General features: G+C 38.4%; 1 protein-coding gene across 1 annotated transcript in view; it reads right to left on the minus strand.

Moving 5' to 3' along the window:
* The window catches only part of RELN (reelin), a 432,712-nt gene that overhangs the window by 215,324 nt on the left and 194,310 nt on the right, over positions 1 to 23,078 (minus strand). The window contains exons 7-8 of the mRNA XM_081101781.1: positions 9,259 to 9,355; positions 4,229 to 4,280 (exon numbers count right to left, since the gene is read on the minus strand). Coding sequence (XP_080957907.1) covers positions 4,229 to 4,280; positions 9,259 to 9,355 — 149 coding nt within the window. The remainder of the gene's footprint in view (positions 1 to 4,228; positions 4,281 to 9,258; positions 9,356 to 23,078) is intronic.

The raw sequence follows: 23,078 nt of genomic DNA on the forward strand, positions 1-23,078 counted from the left end.
CTGGAACTTCAGCTCTAGGAGGGCACTCACATTCTCATCCTAACCTTTGCTTGTGTCACTCTGTCTCCTCACATGGAAAACTTGTGTCCTTTCCAGTGACTCATGCTGTTGGCTTTCAGAGATTATTTTTTTTATTCTGTAACATTGCTAATTATATTGAATGAAACTATCAGTCTTGACAAGTAGATACATAGTCTATAGCATGCTGCCAAAGATAAGAGCCTATGGCTTTGTAGGACCCAAGTGTTGTGCCTGCCCCCTCCCCAACTTCCCTCCATCAAACCCATAAGAGCAATCCTTGCAGAGACCATAAGAGCCTAGAGATCTTTTCTACCACATTAACAATATATTAGGAACAAGCTTGGCAGACTGAGTGGTAAAAATCCCCCTTGACTTTAAGAATTCCCATGTATCCTTAGGCAACATCTATAATTCAAGAAAAAAGACTCCCTGAATTGCTGTACCCTGCAAGACCTAGCTGGGATCTGTCACCATGGGATCTGCTCACATGCCCATCTCTGCTTATCACCATCTGGCCGTTCTCTAGAGGGTTCATGCTCTGTGCTCATCCGGACCTTCGACCACACTCCCAGGTACTGTGAAAATATTTGGTTTTCTCACTTCTCTGTCTTTTCATTGTTCAAGTTAGCTCAGATCAATGCTGGATACACAGCAAATATTCAGTGAATTCTTAAGTGGATGACAGATACAAAGCACTGCTAGCACTTCCCCTGGGCGCAGTGCCCTGCCGGGCAAAACAGAGTTTGGAGGCATCTGTAAGATAATGGTTTACAAGGGCATCATCTCAATTTTTTCTTCCTATCCCAAAGGAAATCTAAAGGAAATGGGTAAATGCCCCCAAGGCTACAACCATAAATTCCACAAGTTGAATCTAATGAATCAAGTGAGGATTGTAAGGGATCAATAGCTCAGCACAGAAATAGATATGAGATATTTCACTGGAATGGAAAAATGAAAAGTTCTACTGAGAACATTTTGAGACACTTTTCAAGATGATTTAGATGCTGATAACGTGATAAATTTCAGTTTATAGAACTGCATTCTTAAGATGCTTTAACTTTAAAATTCATTTAGATCAGATAGTCTGTATATTTATGTGTGTATATGTGTGTATGTGTGCAGGCATATATGATATATACATACACACATATATATATACAGACTATCTTGGGAGGGCATTGCTGCATTAGGACGATAGAGTTTATTTAAGATCCTCCTTAGTAATTCAAGAAATGTCTGTATACACATCTCTGAGGTACTTGAGACTCTTGGGTAATGTTTGTCATGTAATTGAAAATGTTTACAAGAGCAATATAAAAACATCAGAGCAATAGTTTATTCAATTATGGCTATATATGCATATACACATAATTCACCATTGAAGCCAAAAGTAATGATAGAATCCCCTAGAAAATGTATATGTTACATCTGAATTATCACACCAAACAATAAACATTGAATGTCCTAAAGGACTTCCTGCCCAGCCAGTGTGTCCCAGTGGTTGAGCGTCAATTCGTGAACCATGAGGGTTCTGGTTCAATTCCCAGTCAGGGCACCTGCCCAGGTTGTAGGCTTGATCTACAGTGGAGCAGGGGTGGTGCAGGAGGCAGCTGATCAATGATGTTTCTATCTCTCTATCCTTCTCCCTTCCTCTCTCTTCAAAATCAATTTTAAAAAAGAACTTCCTGAGGAGTGACACTAAATCTGACAGACTATATTTAACCACATTACGAGTATAGATTTGGAGAATTCCACAATACACAAATAAATACAAAATGTTGAACTACTGATGTACAGTGTCTTTTGTAACACACTAGATATAATTTTGAACTGACTGTAAAGGCAATGGCTACCTAACTGTGGCTGCAATTTTGGTATTTGGTTATTGTGGGGCTTGTAAAGCTCAGAATGAATACACCCAATGATGACATCTTTAAAAATTGTGTGCGTGCCCCAGTCTTGCCTTCATACCATCCACAGAAACACAATAATGTGACTCCAAGCACTCATAATGAGATACACAAAACTGTTGCTGCAAAGTTCTGCCCACTATCCTCTATTTAGCGCCATACACCACACAGCTCATGGTCTGCTACTACATTGTTTCTTAGCCACCCTAATCTGTTTAGTTCCCAAGAATTTTTATTCTCAAAATTCAGTAAGCAAATTTCCCAATGAAGTCCCTCCGCAGTAAGTTATAATTTCTTTCACTAAATATTTCCTGTTGCATCCCAAACAATGACATGCTAACATTTCACTTTTGATTCAAAAACGGACACTCAAAAATACTTTCTAAGTGTATTTTTTTAGTTATAAACTTGATCTATCTACCCTTTTCACTTTCTCTGCCTCCCTCCCTCTTTCTTTCCTCCCTGACTCTGTTTCTCATCAGACTTCTAACCAAAACTTCAAATTCATGCTTTAAATAACAAACAACTCTCTGGCCTGCAGGCTGCAGCACTCGTAGGGAAATTGATGGCTCTTGCTAGTCTCATGTTTGCGTCTAGTCCCAATACCATGGGCAGGGTGTTTGTTTTGAGTTTTGAGTCTTGGGTACCAAACACTGTATTCTCTGAATAACACCCGTTTGGCCCTTTTTCATCATCTCTATTGTTCATGGTAGAGTGCTACTGAAAAGTGAGGAAATAAAGAATCTACGCCAGTTCTACAGTATACTCTTAACTATTTACAAAATAAACAGACCTTTGTTTTTCCTTTAAGGAAGGATAATTTAATTGGTGCTGGATCTCTCTGACCTTGAACAAAATTACAATACTAGTAGAACTGTGAGGCATGTATTTTAAAGTGGATTCTCTTGTGTTCTTTAATTGCTAGAAGATAATATTTGAAATTAATATTCATTGCTCTAACAAAAAGGAAGAATGAATACTCAGAGTGCAGATAAACAGGAAACCATTCCTCAGCTTACTTTTTATATTCACAGCCTAGTGAGTCTAAACGTATCTGTCCTGGTTAAGGACCTCTGAGTTACTTGCCTGTCATGCTGGAGTTTTAAAACTTCACTTTTGTAGCACCAGAGCTTTAAAACAATGAACTGTACTTCTTATGATTATAAAAATATCATGTGCATGCTCATGATAGAAAGCTTGCTGATAATAGATCAAAGAAAACATTCAAACGGACTCATCATTTTGTTTTGACTCATACTTTTTCTGCTGACTGCACATGGACTTCCAAATAGTCTATAAGTCGTTGTAGGTGACATTATCAATGTGCGAGGGAAATTACACACACTGTAGCCAGGCAAGCAACACATAATACATATGGAAGCTGAACCGAGACACACTGACAAAATAGTGACAACTATGTGACTGGAAGAAAACTGTTCTTAAATACAATCAAGAATACAATTGTTCTCAAATACACAGTGGGTCCCTGGCGGTGAGGACATGGATTTGTAACTAGGACTAGGAGGTCATTGAAGGAAACAGTCCTTTCACTAATGGTGGATCTCCAAAGATAGGAGGGTGCGGACGGTAGAAATTTGAGGATGCTGACCTGATCCTCGTGTCAGGAGGTTTCCATGTGATGGCACCAAAACCCATAAAGCCAACCTCCATCTAAAAGGCAGTATCTTTCTTTACCTAGAACATTCCCTTTGGAAACTTATAGGTATTATTACTATACACCTATGAAAATTAGAGTGGAAAGTAATATGATAGACAGCAAAACTATAAACACTTGATTACTGAATGCTTTGGGTAGGAATTTGTAGTTTCAATGCAAAAACACTTAAAAAATATTGCCAGATACAGTCATTTGTTAATTATCCACATCTGAATGAAACATAGATTATTTATGTCAAACATGAAGCCCTAATTGTTTCTCTCAGCCACCAAAAATGATCTCTTTCATTACCAATTAAGTAAGAGTGCAGGAAATTGAACAGCTTTCAATCTTAATCTGAGCAAAACATAATTAGCAACGTAATTCTGCTATCATAGGATGTTTTGGATTGTATGTATCACTTAAAATATCATTGGTCGCAGGAGAGAAGTGGGAACAGAATGTAGCATTTAAACATTTTTTAAAATTTCACTTTAAAAATGTTTTAAATTATTTACTGCAACGTTGAGACTTACTCTTCTCTAAATTTAAAAGCGTTTGGCAATGTAATCCTGATGGTACACAATGATTAAAACAAACATTTCCAAGTTAAATTGCTATAATTGCTAAAATCACTTACCAATGGAAAATTGGAGTACAGAGGCTGTTGTCGTATTAAGGCCTGTGGTGATCTAGAAAAAGGAATATTCCAAAATAAGACAAGATAGAGAGGAGGAGAAAATGGTGAAAGACACCCAGAGGAGGGGGAGGGGGGGAAGAAGAGGAAAGGAAGAAGCCATAAACAGAGGTTGTATTTGTCCAGTGGTTAGTTTACTTTTACTGAACTGTCCGAACACAGATTTATCTTGTTTCTCTGTGGGAAACAAAGCTGTGAGATCCTGACTGAGGCACTCTCACTGTATTTCTTACTATATGCTGAACACTGCTTGTAGGCAACCTACCAGTTCATCTTAACCTTGTGTGGGCTCTAACACAGCCCCCTCTACTCACTCTATCACCTCCCCTCCATCCTCCATCAACAGATCTGGGACCCAAAGCAAATGTAATAAAAAGGTTAACAACCCAAAACTGGGAGGTAAATTAAGACCAAATGAGGAGAAAAAGATTATTTTGAAAAGTCAACAGAATTACAACAGCTAACAGGTACAGTATTTCTTTTGGGGATGATGAAATGTTCTAAAGTTGATTGTGGCAATGGTCACACAATTTTATGAATAAATGAAAAACTGTAAATTGTAGGCTTTAAAGGAATAAATTGTAGAATATGTAAAGTATTTCTCAATAAAACTGTTACCCCCCCCCCCAAAAAAAAGTAATCAAATTATGGGCCTAGAAATATCCTTCCCACACAATTCTATTATTTCCCCTTAGTTTCATAATTTTCCCCTTTCTGAAAAAGAAATGGTGCATTAATTTTTTAAAAATTTAAATTGAAAAGTTTTTTACTTATTTATTCTTCGGAGCACTGACTTTGATCCATACCAGCTCAAATGAAATGAGAATTAAGATTCTCATTTTCAACAACTCTCTTGTTGGGTTCTTGACCCTGTAAGCTAAAGTGTGGGACACCTCCCATTGCTGGACCCTAAAAAATAGAAAGTGTATAACTGTGTCTTCACCATGGCAGAAGCAGTCGGCTGTCTTACTTTGACCTCTTAGAGGTCACAGTGACATTCTGGCCTCATCCCTGCACTTTGTTAGACCCCGTGTCATTAAGTCCACAACTGCAGAAGGGTCCGGAGATGCCCACGACATGAATTGCAGAGTGAATTAGTGGACAAAAGAGTGAGCAAGCCTCTTGTTCTGCCAGATGGAGCTGAGATGTGAATATCAAAAGATTCTGCTTCTGCAACACGTTTCGGAAAGATGACTGAGCGTGTGCTTCACATACATGGATTAAAAGTTAATGAAGCAGGAAGGGTGATGAGGGAAGGACAGGGAGGCACTGTACAAGTTGTCCAGCTATCGGTATAGGTACCAGCTCCTAGTTGCTTTTAACCACTGCAGAAATCACTGCTGTCAAGTGTCAGAGGAAATTCTCTATTTCATCTAAATCCCTCATTATCACAGATTATCTGCTCAAGGAAAACTGGACCACCATGCCCAGGACTCTCTTTCCTGCTCCATTCCCCTCACCAGTCAGGCAAGTGAAATGCCCCAGTAGAATATTCTGTAAGTAATCCTTATCAAGACTCCTTTAAAAGAAATCTGTGATTTTCAACGCTTTTAGAGTATGTCCAACTATTTGCCCTCCCAAGTTTCCACTTGAATAATCTGATGTTAACGTTCAATGAAGCACATGGAAATTTAAAATTTTTTCACCAAATTTGAATGAACATTCTTTCCCCCCTCTGATTTTATGTAACTGAGTAGATTCCTGGATGAGTTATGAAACACTCCTGAATATAAGTTCTTTGAAATGATGGCATTATGTAAGTTAAAAGCACCATGGTTATTGCTACTGCTGGTGCATTAAATATACTAGAGTCCTACCCTGGTGGTGCAATAAATGAGCTTGTGTCAACTGCGTGATCAAGTCCCACAGCTGTGACCTCTGTTAGCAAACAGCAGGTTGCTTGAATTACTGCCAAATTTCAGATTACATGTGCTGAGGGTGACCCTAGACTTTGATTAGTCATTGATTCTACATTTTTTCCTTCTTCACCAGGAAAGCTCAGGACTGGTAGAGTGGTTGACTCTCATTTCTGTACATTTACCCATTTAGTTTATTAGTAAAACTCTCAGCTACAAGAAAATACAGAAAAAATGAAGAGAAAAAAATAACAAAAGCATTGCCTATAAAATCTATTCACCTATATTTTCCTCCAGTCATTATAAATTACTTATTGTTCTTGAGTTCAAATATGTAATTTTAGTCTGCAGAGCTATTAAACCTTTATATCTGACATTCTGAAAACTAAAGGGCCTCTCAAAGGGCTTTTGGTAAATAATACAGGAACTATGAATGTCTGGCAGAGAACTTTTTTTTCCTATCAAATCTTAGTACTCTTAAACGATCAAATAGACTCAAAACTGTAGAAAATTGGTATGATACTAAATGAATCTGAAGAATTCACTGCAGGCTGAGGCTGTTCGTTCTGCACTTCTTGCAAATTTTTTATTGAGTTTGTTCATGTTTTAGCCCAAACTCACCCTTGTAGCTAAAAGGTATTCCCAAATATGAATAATTCAATAAATAATTTCTTTTTTTTAAAATGGAGGGTAACATAACTAATTTTGTTTGAAGCTCAGAGAAAGCACATTTTCTCTTAAAGGAGTGGGTAAGTCACTCCTCGTTAACTTTATTTCAGACTAGCGAATGAATAAAGTTAGCGGCCAGCACCAGGAATATGGAGACTTCAGTGAGCTGAATAAACGGGCGAGGGCCACACAGCGCAGCAGCAGGGAAAGCAGAAACGTACGTGTGCCTATGTGCAAACGGAGGCTGCCTCTCACTAACTCTGACTAAAACATAAGAATAAAAACAAATGAAAAAGCCATTTGACTAAATTCTCAAAATGGAGATGCTCTTTTTCATTTTAAAAGACAAAGCGTTAGCCTCGTAAGGGTCTCTGCCTGTGGTTCTTTGTTTCACAATTTCAGTAAGAATTCGATTTATGAAAAATAAGAAGGCATATTGTTTAAAAAGTTTGAGGCTAATAACTTCCATCTGTCCTCCGGTAGAACAGTTTTGAGTGGACTCAATTCTGAAGCATCACTGAATTTGCGTAAACATAATAGCATAGTAAACATAATCACTTTTCATCTGATCTGTCCTCTGTCAACACAACTGGGATAATAAGTATATATTTGCTCCTGGGATCCTAATACAGCATAAAATTATTGAAAATTAAAATTGCTACTGTGTAAAATGTGACTGTCATCCCTATCTTTGTCAATGTATCTTCATTCTATTGCCTTTGAGTCCACAACACAATTTATCTTAGGGAAAGTACTTATAATGGGAATACAGATCTGCAAATGCTTCTTTTGCTTTCTTGGATGAGGAACATTATTTTGAATATTTTCCTTTTCAGTTGAAAGGCTTATCTCATGTTAATTATATAACACAACTCAAGACGAGCCCGTTGGACGTATAAACGCTAATGTTAAATAAATGAGGATATAGTGAAAAATCAGGATCAAATATACATGGGATCAAAGTAGATACTTTAGTTTTATGCTATAGAAATAGAAATTCTTCATTATATTCTTAGATATGTTTATTTCCTATTAATCAATAGAAACAAAAAAAGAATTTGCCAAGCATTTCCATAAATATTACTGAATGGGAGAACATTCTAAAATAGGCATTTATTTTAAGCTCAATTAACTACGATAAAATTTTAATTTTGTTTTAAGGCTTAGAGAAAATTAATTCAGTCATGGTACATTATTTTAAATGTACTAGCACATCTATTTCTTTCAAGAAGTGCTGCGGTACCAGTCACATTTGTCTGCAGGAATACTGTACCACCGTGTGAGCCTTGAATTATGAGCATCTATTATTTTAATTTACATCCAATTAATTCTGTTTGTGTTCTAATTTCAACTAAAAACTCTTCAATTTATCAATGTTCTGAGGCTCGTATCTTTAATAAATTAAATGTATCCATTGCCATAAAAGGGGTACTCAAGCAGCATAAAAAAGAACCATGTTATAAAAATTAATTGACTTTCACATTTTTATAACTAAATCTTCTTTTAATTGCCTAGCTAGGTTCCTCACCCCCCCCCCCCGCCCCTTTTCAGTATGGAAGCCAGTCATTTGACCACTTTTAAAGTTAATGAACTTGAAATACAATGTGTGACATAGGGGTGAAAAGTATAAACTGTTATGAAAACCCCACGATAAGGAAGATGGGGAGAGAAAAGGAGAAGCACTGAAGTTCAAGTCAAACGCAGAAAAGCAAAGCAGAAGCGATGCTGTGAGAAGAGTAGGAGGTGCAAAGGAATTGGGCCCGAATAATAGAACGTTTGCCCTATATCCACTTTCAAGAATGTGAAATGAGCTGCTCTTCAGGCCAAAAAGAAGTATCAAGGAACAACAGGCTCATCAGCCACGTGCTGCTGGCTCCTGGTTTCACTGTTTTCAACTGAGAATGCTCAAGTGTCATTTCACATATAATCTAAGAGATGACCTTTGGCAAGCTAAGTCTCATCACTATTAATTAAAGGAAAGTAACGTGCTCTTGAACAATTTTGCATAAACCACACATTTTAAGAACTGGTTTATTCACTGTACTCTCACTTAAAAAAATCATCAAAAGTTCTTCTGATTAGGGAACACAGTTTAAAAATCATGTGACCAAATTGCTCATCTAACATTCCTGGCTTGCGAGGAGAAAATAAATTTAGAAGTAAAACTTTATACAAGAACTTGTGAAGTCATAAATTATTTAAATATATATAGATAGATGTGTAATATATGTCATGTGTCACTCATATTATGCCCATATTTTCCCTCTTTTTAGTGTGGAAGCCAGTCATTTGACCACTTTTAAAGTTAATGAATTTGAAACATAATGTGTGACATAGGGGTGAAAAATATAACCTGTTACTAAAAGTCCCATGATAAGGAAGATGTTGGCAAAAAGCTTAGTAAAGACGATGTATTTGGAATAATGTACATAGATAATATGTACTTACCAATTCTCTTGGACCATATGGCTCACAGAAGGTGACAGCATTGCCATGCATAATAGCGCCACACTGTTCTCCAATCTCACAGTTGCGACATTCAACCCTGTGGGAACACAGAATGCATCCCTGGTCTGAGAACTAAGTAGCACAAAGTGGTTTACTGCTCAGGTAAGAAAGATGTAATAGTTATTGCTACCTAGTTCATGTTAACATTTTGAGGAAAGCAAATATATTGTGACATGTTAAGGAACCATGAAACCAGAAAGACTTAAATTTAAATCCCAATTCTTTAGTTACTTGCGGTGGTGGGTAAGTTACTTAACCTCCCAAAGTTTCAGTTTTCTCACCTGCAAAATGAGGATAATAATACCGATGTAAACTAACATAGTTATTGTGCAGATTAAATGAGAGAATGTATAAAAAATACAGAGTACAGAACCAATCTCTTAGTTCTTAATAGTGGCAGACGGTATCATCAATAATTATATATAATATATATGTCCAATACAAGGATGTCTGTAAATATTAAAAATAAGCTAAGTAATATATACTTATGTAATGACCTAAAAACTGGTATCTCTGAAATCAAAAGATGTTTTACAAATTATAAATCTTTTGAGATATGATTAGTATAAATGTTTAAAATTATTGTTCGCATAGTTCTTAAATAAATTTGCGTTGTCTAGAAAATATACCATGCTAAAAATAATGGAATCAGACTATATTTAATTCACTTATTAATTTGAAATATACACAAATTCTAATTCAAGCCCAGTTTGGATACTGAGTTACTACATTTACTTTGCAAACGATTTAATTGTCTGCTTTATTACTGTAAAATGAAGTGCTTAATAAATCCTTAGGATTTATTATGATTATGATTTCAAAAATAAATGTATCCATAATTTTAGTAGAAAATGGATTTATGAATATTCTAGAGTTGACTTTGCATATTTACAGGAACAGTCACAATGCTCTGCATCGCAACATTTCGACCTACCGTCACTACATACCTAAGATGGAGAAAGATAGATCTGTTTCCTCTGTCTGAACCTCAAACCACATGAGAGCTGTATTTCATGCAGAAAGAACATTTTCAAAGACTTTCACATTCCAGGTGCCAAACATTGTGGAAAGAGCACTGTGCCCTTTGTTTGGGAGATCACTGCATTATGCTCGTTCAGCATTTTGTTAATTTTAGAGAAAGAGAGTAGGAACACCCATCAAAGTAGGAAGACAAAAGTGTGAAGAGGTGTCAGTTACCCCATAAATCCTAGAGGCAGAAGCAGAGTGAGTCAGAAATTGGCAAATAATGGTATTTCCTATATGTATATTGCATGAAATAAATGATTGTTCTCATTCCAATCTTTTGAGCTGTGTTTCTACACCAGGAGATAACAATGCCAAGAACCTTTGATTTTTTATTTTGATTTTTTGTAGAATAAACAGGGAACTATTTCTGGTAGGGAATTTACAATGCTAGCATTACAAATATCAGTAGGATTTTTAAATCTTCTCTTTTGATTACTGTGAAGCAAGATTCTAATAAATGTCCTTGACATTAGAAGAGAAATTGTAGTAACTTCATAAGGGCAACAAACATGTCTCTTGTTCACCATTTTATGCCTTGCATGTTGTATTCCATAAAAATCTGTTGAATGAATGAATGAATATAAGACAATTTCATGAACAGAACTATTATTAAGGCCTGAGGTCCAAAGCACTTAGAATAGTGCTTGGCACATAGCAAGAACAATGTAAGTGTTAGTATCTGAGCTATTTTTATTATTACAGATTTCCACCATTTTCATCCAGAACTGGTATATTTGTTTTTTTCCTCACAGAGAACCTATTACATGAACTTTTTACTACTGTTTTTCTATTTTTAAACTATACATTATTTTTTCCCCAAGGACCGTGATGTGATAAAAGTACAGAGACGGAGCACAAATATTATAGTGGGATTCTCACTTAGTGATATATGAGGATTTTTTGGCTACAAGTCATTGTAAAATGGCTTGAAAGAAACATCAACTTTGACAGGAAAAAAATTGAAAGAATGTTCACCTCTCAAAATGGCTATCTGCCATTTCCCCCAGTAACTCTAAATTAAAAACATCACTGCTGATGTGAAATCCAAGGTCTAATGTTGAAATTCCCATAGCAATAATCCTACCTATAAGTATTGATTAGCAGTTCCCAAATCAACTCTATATCAGAAAAATAATATCTGTATAAAACATATGTATTACATCTCCCTTCCCCCATAGTTTGGATTAAACAGGGTTCAGGTACAGTCTAGACACCTGCATATTGTTTAAAAGTGATTCTAGCCCTGGCTGGTTTGGCTCAGTGGATAGAGAATCAGCCTGCAGACTGAAGGGTCCCAGGTTCTATTCTGGCCAAGGGCACATGCCCAGGTTGCAGGTTCGATCCCCAGTAGGGGGCATGCAGGAGGGAGCCGATCAATGATTCTCTCTCATCATTGATGTTTCTATCTCTCTATCCCTCTCCCTTCTTCTCTGAAATCAATAACAATATATTTTTTTAAAAAGATGATTCTAACATAGATGGCCTATAGCCTGGCATCAGGGAAACAGTGAATAGACAACAGATGTTTGGTATGTTTGGAGAATCACTTCTATGTTGTGGAATAACAGAAATTAAAATACTAGTTAAAAAAAAAAAAAGCAAAAAAGCAAACAGATACAGCCTTTCTCTGCATTGGGTTTAACAATCCCTCTAGACCAGTGGTCGGCAAACTGCGGCCTCTTTTGTGTGGCTCTTCCACAAAATACCACGTGCGGACGCGCACATACAGTGTGATTGAAACTTCGTGGCCACACTCAAGGGGCCAAAGAGCCGCATGTGGCTCCTGAGCCGCAGTTTGCTGACCACTGCTCTAGACCTTTCTCTTCTTCACTGTGCTTTATAGCTCCAGAAACTTAAAATAAAACTTCTAAAGGCATTGGTGCCCTGTTGAAACTTAAAGATTTAGAATTATCAATATTTAGAATTACTCACTGTGTTGCTGCTATTTGGAGGCACAATGGCTTCAACAAGGATTGATGGAACAAATCTGTCAGCTTCCTGCCAAGGTCTTTTATGTCCTTTCCTAGAATTTCTCACAGTCTGACTGCGATTGTCAACAAAATTTATTGTAATTTAAACCTGAATGCCCATCCCACTCTTAGCTGCCAATGGCATTATTTATTCATTCCTCATTCATTAATTCATTCTTGAAATTAACAAACTTATACTGAGGGCCCACAGGCACTGTGGTGAGCTTTAGTGGGACAAAAACAAATAAAACAGTATGATTTCCTTCCAGGAGGAAAGGCAGAGATACAAGCACACAATTGCAATACAGGGTGCCAATGCAATGACAGCTATTTATTTCATTCAATTATGTACCAGATACTCCAAAGCCCATTAAAATCTCTCAACCACTCGGTAAGATAGCTGTCTGTGTCATTTTACTAATAATTGAGTTTCAGAGAAGTTAAGCATTTGCTCAAGTCACACAGTTGTGATTTGGACCAAGTGCTTGCTAATTCCGACAACCCTCACATTTTCCATAGCTCCTCATTCCTCATAACAGGAGTACACTGGCTGTGATGGTACCTAACTCAGACTGAGGAAGAAAGGGAAGGCTCCTAAAGGAGGTGGTCTCAGAACTGGTCCTAAATGAGAACTAGTTACCCAAGCAAAGAAGAAAGGTGAGTTGTGATCGGGCACAAAGAATGCAGAGATTATGACACACAAGAACTGCTACTTCAGTGCATTAGTATGGTTGGAATTATACTGGTTCATGAAGAAGGTGGCGAGGGATGGGGCTGGAAAGTGGGAAACAGTACATGAAAGGCTTCATGGACCAATTACCAAGTAATAGGTACTGTACTAAAAACTCTACAAATAATGCCTCATTTAATTTATGTAAAACCCCTCCCTCTATTTTTTATCCTCATTAACTGAGACTTAGAGATATTAAATGATTGTCCAAGGTTGCACTGCTTGAAGTTACAGAACTGGAATTCAAACTCCCAATATCCAACTCCCGTTGTCATGATACAACCCCAACTTTTAGGAAAATTTCTCCAGCAAATGATGGATTGGAGGTAGACAAGACAGGACTATTGATGTAACACAAGCAAGACATAATAGTGCTTGAGATAAGGTGGAAGTGGAGAAAAGTGGGCACACTCTAAAATATTGTTATTCAATAGAAATATTAATGTGAGCAACATGTAATTTTCAACTTGCTAATGGCTACACTAAGAAATATAAAGGAACAGGTGAAATTAATTGTAATAATATTTTATTTAACTCAATATATTTAAATTACATGTTTACATTTAATTAATTTAAAATTATTAATGACATAGTTTATATTCTCTGCTCATAATAGGTTTTCAAATTGTGAGGTGTATTTTACACTTACAGCACACCTCTGTTCTGACTAGTCACATTTCAAGTGCTCAACAGCCATGTGACTAGTGGCTACCATATTGGACAGCGTGACTCTAGAGAATTACAGAGCTTGGAGACTGCTCTCTGGTTATGCTGACAACTGGAGATGCCCAGCTAACAATGATTATTATATAGTACTAGAGGCCCGGTGCACAAAAATTTGTGCTCTCGGGGGGTGGGGGGGAGGTCCCTCAGCCCGGCCTGTGCCCTCTCCCAGTCTGGGACCCCTCAGGGGATGACCACCTGCTAGCTTAGGCCCGCTCCATGGAGGATTGGGCCTAAGATGGCAATCAGACATCCCTCTGGCAGCCCGGCAGATGTCCACTTGCCAGCAGGGAGCAGGCCTAAACTGCAGTCGGACATCCTTAGTGCTGCTGAGGAGGCAGGAGAGGCTCCCACCACCACCACTGTACTGGCAGCCATCAGCCTGGCTTGTGGCTGAGCAGAGCTCCTCCCATGTGAGGGCGCCCTGACCACCAGAGGGCAGCTCCTGCATTGAGAGTCTTCCCCCTGGTGGTCAGTGTGTGTCATAGTGACCAGTCATTCCCAGTCTTTCTGCTGTTAGGGTCAGTTTGCATATTACCCTGTTACTATATAGGATAGAGGCCTGATGCACGGGTGGGGGGCTGGTTTGCCCTGAAGGGTGTCCCATATCAGGGTGGGGGTCCCGCTTGGGTGCCTGGCCAGCCTGGATGAGGGGATGATGGCTGTTTGCAGCTGGTCACACCCCCTTCAGGGTGGGGGTCCCCACTGGGGTGCCTGGCCAGTCTGGGTGAGGGGCTGAGGGCCGTTTTCAGGCTGGCGGGTGACTGAAGCTCCCAACCTCTCCTTTTTTTCTTTTTGTTTTTTATTCTGGGATTTATTTACCTTCTATGGCTGTCTCTGGAGCTGAGAGCCGGCTTTAGTTCTGAGGCTCGGCTCCAGCTCTGAGACCTCGGCTGCTGAAAGCAGGTATCTGGGTTTGTTTGGCTTCTATAATTGAACCACTGTTGCAACTCCAGCTCTGAGGCCCGGCTGGCTGAAAGCAGGTTTCTGGGGTTTGTTTAGGTTCTATAATTGCAACATTGTTTCTTAGAGTGCAAGCTCAGAGCCCAGCAGCGGCAGGCGGGGAACCCTGGCTTCCTCCTTCACTGGAGCAAGCAAGCCACCTGTTCGCTTCTGCTGCCTGGCTGCCAGCCGCCATCTTGGTTGGCAGTTAACTTGCATATTGCCCTGATTAGCCAATGGGAAGCGTGTCAGAGGTACGGTTAATTACCATGTTTGTCTATTATTAGATAGGATGTATCTGAACTTCAGAGAAAGATTAGCACTGACATGATAGCTTAGGATATGGTTGAAATCATAGACGTGCATATTATTAGGGGTCAGGGGAAAGAGGGAGACACACAAAGTGAGAAAGGAAGCAGTTCAAAATGGATTTCTGGGAAAGAAATCATATTGTCCATAGTCTGGTTTCTGGAAAGCTCTAACCATCATCATGACCCTTCCATGTGTATCAATCTGAGCCTATCTCCTCTTACTTTCCCAGGACTATTGGCCATGGATTAATTTATACTCATGTTCCTAACCATCTGTGCTGCCCATCAAGGTGACTTTCCGAATACTGACTCTATAACATGAACTTCTAAATATTTTTCTATCATTCATGTCAGCATTGTCTAACCATACACATGAATGCCATTATCATAAAGGAAAAGTTAAATCAGAATTTCATGATGAATGCAAAGATCTTGATGGAGGTCAGAGGGTACAAAGGGCAACCAGTAGCCATGGCTTCACAGAAGAAACTAGTGATCCACGTCAGAGAGACAAGGCAGGTCTGAAAACCTACAGGTAGAAATACACATCCATACTCCAAGAAAAGTAATTCCCCAGAATTCAAAACAATATCTAAGTGCTCTTAAAGTCTTATGCGCCTCTCTTTCTCAAATTGCCTCTGTGTCTAACAATTTAACTTGTTGAGTAGAGCTAGGTACTAACCCAATGGGTGTTCTTTATGAAGAATACTAGTGGTCTGAAGTCCTACTCTCCAATATAGAAAAGTTACAGGAGTTCTTAAGAACTGGGGTTCAATTTGCTGAATGAGGACAGGTCCAGCATTTTCAGGCTCAGAGGGGGAAAAATGCTGATTTGTTCCTAACATTTAAACTGTGGCCTCACAATTTAATTTTCTCAGGAAAATAATGGGCTTTGTAAAGCTAGATAACATATTCTTCAGAGATTGGTGGAAAGAAGGGAGTTTTAAATAATCCCAGTTACAAACTTTTGTTTTTCAATTCAAAAAGGAATGTGACCCCCTAGGCTAAGAATTAGAAAGGAATTGCTTCTCTGCCTAATAAGAAAAGTAATACTGAATATCATTCTAATCTAAAACAAAACAAAAAAACCTTCCACTCCTTTTCTTCCCCCCCCCCCTGCCCATATGAAAAACAGAGCATAAGAATCTGATAAATACCATGGCACATCATACAAATCACCTCTCTGCCATGAATGGTATGATTAAAAGACATTTTAATGGAAATGCTTGCTATCCCCAAAGACCATGCAAAGCCTGAATTTGTTAAACCCTTGTTGAACCTATATATATCACACACTTAGGTTCCACATGAAGCTAATCTATTACTAGAGTTCACAGATCATTGCACGTTCGAGTCAGAGGGCACCTAAAATATCACCAAGTCTCATCGCCCCTTCATTTTCCAAATGATGGACCAGAAACAGAATTCAGGTTTCTTGGCTCCTTGTACAATATTCTTGCCATTGCACTGTAATGCAGCCAGAACAGAACTCTGATTTCATAAAACAGTGTGCAATTAAAGAGTTTGTCACCATTTTTACTGTCAGCGTTTATTCTGAAAAGCTACAATGACTTTTCTTAATGTCTTCCTTTTATAAAAGGATTACATTTTGCTAGTGAAAATGTACAAAAATAAAATAAAAACATTATGGACTTCATAGAAAATGTTAAGAATGAATTTGCTGGACTGGAATACATAATCAAATTCAGTATTTCCAAATATTTCTAAATAGTTTTTACATATACACTTTAACACCATCATTTTTTCACCAGCAAAAATATAAAAGAATCAGTAAATATAAAGGCAGGCACTTGCTGACCAACACAACTAGGGTCAAGCCATAAACATAAAAGAAAAAGAAATGCTTTGAACCAAAGTCTTGTTTTTCACTATTACAAGCTCCTTGGCAGTTTAGAAATTGTTATTTTGGTGTTAATTCTCTATCTTTGTTTTTATTGTTTAGGTGACTGGGCCTTTTACTAGTATTTGTCTGGGATAAAGTGATACGCATTTGTGCTGTAGAGAGCACACTTGTAAAGGTATAATTATGTTTTCAGTCCTGATTTTGAAATTATTAAGCTGGGAAACAAGCCAAGGCACCCTTTCAGGACACACAGAGGAAGATAAAGTGAAATGTCTCTGGAGTCCAGGGGCCCCACCTACCGTGGTGACTTACAAGGGACTTTCAGGATACAGGGCAGAGCAGGTGGATTAATGAGAAAATTGGGCTCCTTCTCACAACTGGAGATTTATGAATGGATGGTGGTGACATCATCCTGATAACAATAAATAAATAACTGAAATATCATTTCCTCAAGAGCAGTCTAATTACATGGCTCATTCTTCTGATCAGATCAGAGGGAAATCACTCAGCCTTTAGTCAGGCACACTGCTGAAACAAGTTAATCACCTGGAAACTCACTGACAATCAGTTACCATCAAATTCTCATTTGAGATGCATGCTGTTTGCCCCAAGACGGAGGACACTGTATTATCTGTTCATAATTTATTGCCTCTGAAGGAGGAGTCAGTGTCTGGGACTCAGCCTCAGAAGAAGCAATCTGGCATTCAACAAGCCAGAATTGTCTATTCACCAGCATTTCTGAATGGAGATCTTAAAAATAATTTCCATATTGTGTCTGACTATAAAAAGTACTTGTAATTTTCCTGACCCAAAGATAACACGTCTCTTCCCCCAAGTATAGCCAACACTGATACTGACAAAATCTGATGTGTGAGCTTGCAAGGCCAGGACAGATGAGGGACAGTGAATCCACCAAAGTAAAGAGGACCCAGTGGGCCATTTGGTAGCTGGGCACTCAGCTGACTTCTTCTGGAGACACTGGAGCTCCTTGTACTTTCCATTCAAACCTCAACAAACAGAACACTCAACTTTTGCCCATAGACAGTTTTATGATAAAGAGGGCATGAGTACTTGTAAAAGATCAAGCTCTTCAAAAAGTCTATGCTCTTTGTAAATGTGGAATATTTTTAGAAAAAACAGCAAGGAAAATTCACTCTATAAGACTGAGAATAATATCACCTTCAATGATGTCATGACTTATTTCTAAGGAGCTAAAACATGCTCCAAAGGTGAAAATTACAAACTCTGTTTATAGCTCACTCTTTCTTCTTACTTCTCACTGAGGAAGGGAAGAAAAATCTTCTTATTTCACTAAGGAGTTTTAAATTTGATCTTTCTTTTGTTAACACGTACAATGACAAACAGTATTCGAGCTAAAATAACCCTCTAATATGCTACTACTACATACAATATTCTGACCTCCTACTATGGTGAATTCCACCACATGCTGCTTAAAGAAATATTTTCTCACTCTTTCAAATGTACTTGACATTTAATTCCACCAAGCGAGCTCTTGTTTCTGTCATCTAAAACAGAGATTAAAGAAGGAAATAATACGCCTCCAGATTCATACCTTATTTTATTAGTGGGCCACCTTCTGGATAACCCCTCTATTGCATGTAAAGCTTTATCCCACAGCAATTACATCATATAAGAAAAGTGAGGGAAGCAAGCAGGAGAGGAAGGTTAGAGAAGAATTTTGTAATAAGAGAATAAACTTATTAACAAAAGAGAAGAGAGAATGAGAGGTGGTGGGAGAAGAGGGAGGGAGTGAGAAGAAAAAGCAGGAAAGATGCACATAACATCAGAATATCGGACCATCAAACCCTGTAGACCAAATTCTAATTCTGCAACCTCAAAATACACTGATATATAATTGGTTCTAGCAAAGATATGTCATCGGAGAAAATATTTTGCCCAATTGTTCTCATTATTCATAATCTCCCTTATAACTTGCTCTTGAAAAAATGTAAGGTTTATGCTCCATGTTCCATCAGTTAACCCTATTAGATCATAGTTTTCTAAATGATTATCATTACAAAAACTATCTCTTGAGAATCCCTCAGCAGTGGTATGGAGACTTCAGTGTCCATGGCTAGGTGCTCCCCTTCAACCAGCGCTATCTCCCACGCTTACTGCCCATAGGCCTGTTGGACAAGGAGCCACGTTTATGTATTTTTATCCAGTTTCTTTCTCAGGGACAATGTTCATCAATCTTACTTTTTTCTGATTACCTTGAAACTGCACTTAATTGTGATTCTCATACTTGGCTAATAAATTGAGTCCCGTTTTTATTATTTATGGGGAATCCAAGACACTAAAGAACTATGAAGTCATTTTACTGTTGGCTTGACTTCTTTTCTCTTTTGGGCTAGGCTATTATCACGGACTAAAACTCCAGCTAGCATAACTCAACCCCCATCCTAAAATCTGTCTTTTCATATTCTCTGTTGAGTCAATTATATTTGTCAAAGAAAATTACCTTTAATGAGCCAAATAACCAATCTTTTTGCTCCATTTCAGGATAACCGCTCCAATAAATTAGCATTTCCAAGAAAATACCAAATGAAGCAGTAATTTGAGATCTCTATTTCTCTGACCTTGTAGTCTTTTTTTGTTTGTTTGTTTTTATTTTTTATTGATTTCAGAGAGGAAGTGAGAGGGAGAGAGAGATAGAAACATTAATGATGAGACAATCACTGATTGGCTGCCTCTTGCACACCCCACACTGGCGATTGAGTCCACAACCTGGGCATGTGCCCTGACTGGGAATCGAACCGTGACCTCCAGGTTCACAGGTCGACGCTCAACCACTGAGCCATGCTGGCCAGGCTGACCTTGTAGTCTTATCTCTTACCTGTAGAAGTGGAAATGTTCTAGTCTTTTCTTGATTCAAGCAATCCTATGCAATACCAGCCGTGGCTTTAGCTTCCTTAGCTGTAAATTGTGGGCTTTCTGTATGATAAAGCGACTAACAACCGACAGAGGTCTTCACGTACCAAAGGACCTGAAACAACTTCATTTGCGTCTTTCTTCTTGATGTCTCATCTCCCTGTTGGCATCACAACTTACTCCTCTCAGGTGCTCCTTCTGCGGGGTGACTCCTGTTCTTCCCTGATCTCTGCTAACAAGGACATCTCTGCCATCATGATTGTGCAGGATGGGGAACATCTGTTGTCCTCTAGTTGCCATTTATCATCATGTTTTGTAACAGTCCCAAGTTTCCCACTAGAACATCAGAGCCCAGTGATGTTATAACTGCATGTCTTCTGTGATCATCAGAAAACAAGCATTAAAGAGCTCATCTGCTAAGCCACACAAAGATTCCTCCTTGATTTTGTAATTGCTAGGAGTATAAATATACTTAAGAAACTTAAATAGTTTTTAAGAATTCATTCACGTTTTAGTTCCTTTAACTCTCTCTTTAAACTCCAAGTTATGAAACAGAAATGTCTATTTCATATTTTTTCTCATTGTTTTTCTTATTATTGAAAAATCTTATTGAGTAAATTTGTACACAGTGAAACACATAGATATTAAGTTTTGACAAATGCACACATCTAACCCATGCTCTCTCAAGATATATAGTATGTTTATTACCACAGAAAGCTCCTCATGGCCCTTTCCAGTAAATCCCCCATCCCTGAAATAACCACTGACTTAATTTCTATCACTTTAAGTAAGTTTGCCTAATCTATAAATGAAACCACACAGTAAAAACTAGTTTGGGCCTGGCTTCTTGCATTTAACATAATATTTTAGAGTTTCAGCCTTGTTTCAATTATCAATAATTCATTCATTTTTATTGCTCAGTAGTATTCTATTGTATGAGTTTATTACTGTTTATTCATCCTGTCATTGATGGATGCCTGAGATTTTCCTGGTTTTTGCTACCAGGTACATTTCCTTTTAATAAAAAAATTAGTTCTCTCCATTCATATGCAATACTGGCAGTGTTAATATCATATTAAAATAATTTAATTCATCCTAGCTGGTTTGGCCCAGTGGATAGAGTGTCGACCTGCAGACTGAAAGGTCCCAGGTTCGATTCCAGTCGGGGCACATGCCCGGACTGCAGGCTCAATCTCCAGCAGGGTGCATGCAGGAGGCAGCCGATCAATGATTCTCTCTCATTGATGTTTCTCTCTCTCTCTCTCCCTCTCCCTTATTCTCTGAAATCAATAAAAATATATTTAAAAAAAAACACACACACAAGCCAGAGGCCCCTGGCTGTACCTATTATTTAAAAAACAATTAATTAATTGATTGATTAAATAATTTAATTCATAAAAAAGAACTACGAAAGTGTGGTTGGTGAAAGTAGCAGATGCTTAAGTGAAATGTTAATGAGATAAAGCGTATTTGCAAGTCTTTACATAGCTTCTAACTTTGGTTACATGAGGTTTTTCTTCCCACTTTTTTCTGGGGGGGTGTTGGAGGATTGTCTCTCTATATATGAATAAATACTGATCTTCTCCATCATCAGTAGTGCAATTGTACTGAACATACTTGATAATGGGTCGCTGTCAGCAGTGCTTGATAAACTGGTGTGGCTCCATCCATACTCTCTCTCACGCCCTTGGGTTCAGTGACACATCTGAAATGATGAAGTTACTGCTGTAACTTCAGAGGTACCAGTATACCTGTGTGTGGACCAGCATCTGGGCAAAGTTAAGGTGAAAAAGCTTCACTCTCATCAAATCTGACCCACCGCTCTATTCCCATGAAGGGCTTTTGTTGTTCTTTACTGGTAAGTTTACTTCTCAGGTCTCATTTCAACAAAGCAATCAGAACCCACTGGGAGAGTGGGAAGGTAAAGGGCCACTTCCTTATCAGGGCCCAGAGAGACTTGGGGGCAAACAGCAGAAGCATTCTATGCTCTGCATTTCAGGGAGGCAGAAGGACCAAAGCTTCTTGATAGAACACCAGAGCATAGCATCACAAAGTGGCCCACAGTCCAGGTCCAGGAGCAGCAGAACAATTCCATGCCCTTAAGCAGGGCTCAAAATAGAGCCACTGGCCAGAAGGAGTGGACAGGAGAGAGATGAAGGCTATCTGCTTGGACCAGTCACCACAGACTAGGTGAGCTGGGGAGGAGGACTCTGTGAGTGTCTGCAGGAACAGATGACTAGAGAACCTTTGGCTTTTGCACTAATAATTCATCTGAAACTTAGATACAACATCAGAAAACTGGGAGAGGGCAAGCCAAAGTTGACTGAAATTAAGTTTCCATCACTGGGGGACAATAAAAAGAAATTAAGTTGGGTTATGAAAGAAAAAAGAACATTTTATTTCTCTGATACCCAAATTTGTGATCAGAATTCGTAACTGCTATGCCTGTGTGAGCACAAGCAACTTTGGGGGGACTGGCAGAAACTGTTAACAGTGTTGCCTTCGGGGGAAAGGGACATAGGTCTAGAGTGGGAGCAAGACTTACTTGCATTTTCTTAATATTCTTGAACTTTTCACTAAGTACACATATTACTTTTTAGATCAAATCTAATATTTAAACTAAGGAGATAGACAGTACATTCAATATTGAGCTGGTGTAACAAACTTTCTTGGTTCTATTCCAACTGCTGTCACACACTTGGAATAGTTACCTGGCTGTTCTGTTGATTCATACTAATAGTAGTATCATTTTGTGCTCCTTATTTTTATGTATAGTCATTTGTACATGAGATAAGAAACTTGGATGCCAAGAATTACATGAAATAGAGAGAAAGAAAGTTCATTTCACTAGATAACGTTGAGGGAAGCAAATACATTATGCGTGATTAACTTTTAAACTGATCTACCTCTCCATCATCGTATAGACATGACTTAAGCTTCTTAATTTCTCTTTTTGATTGTCCTTAAAAGTTGCAAATTGAACAATGTGTAGGATGCTTTTTGAACCATATGGAAGAAACATGCTCATAAAAGTAGCACATGTTTCTCTTGCGGAAAATTGATTGGTGATGCATTTAGTCATGAGACTCTGGCCAAAGGCAGCACACCGGGCACTTCGTTTCTGCCTGTGTGGCAGTGGCACAGGGATGGTGCTGGCAGCAAGGACCCTCCTTCCACGCTGCCACACAGTTACCCAGTGGCTTCTAATTTTGCGGGCTGCAGAGAATCAAAGGCAATATCGTAAGGAACAAAACTCACATGCCAATATGTGTACAAGAAAACAGAGATTTCAGGAGAGTGAA

The sequence above is a fragment of the Myotis nattereri genome, assembly GCF_964212035.1.
Source record: "Myotis nattereri genome assembly, chromosome: 11".
Classification (NCBI taxonomy): Eukaryota; Metazoa; Chordata; class Mammalia; order Chiroptera; family Vespertilionidae; genus Myotis; species Myotis nattereri.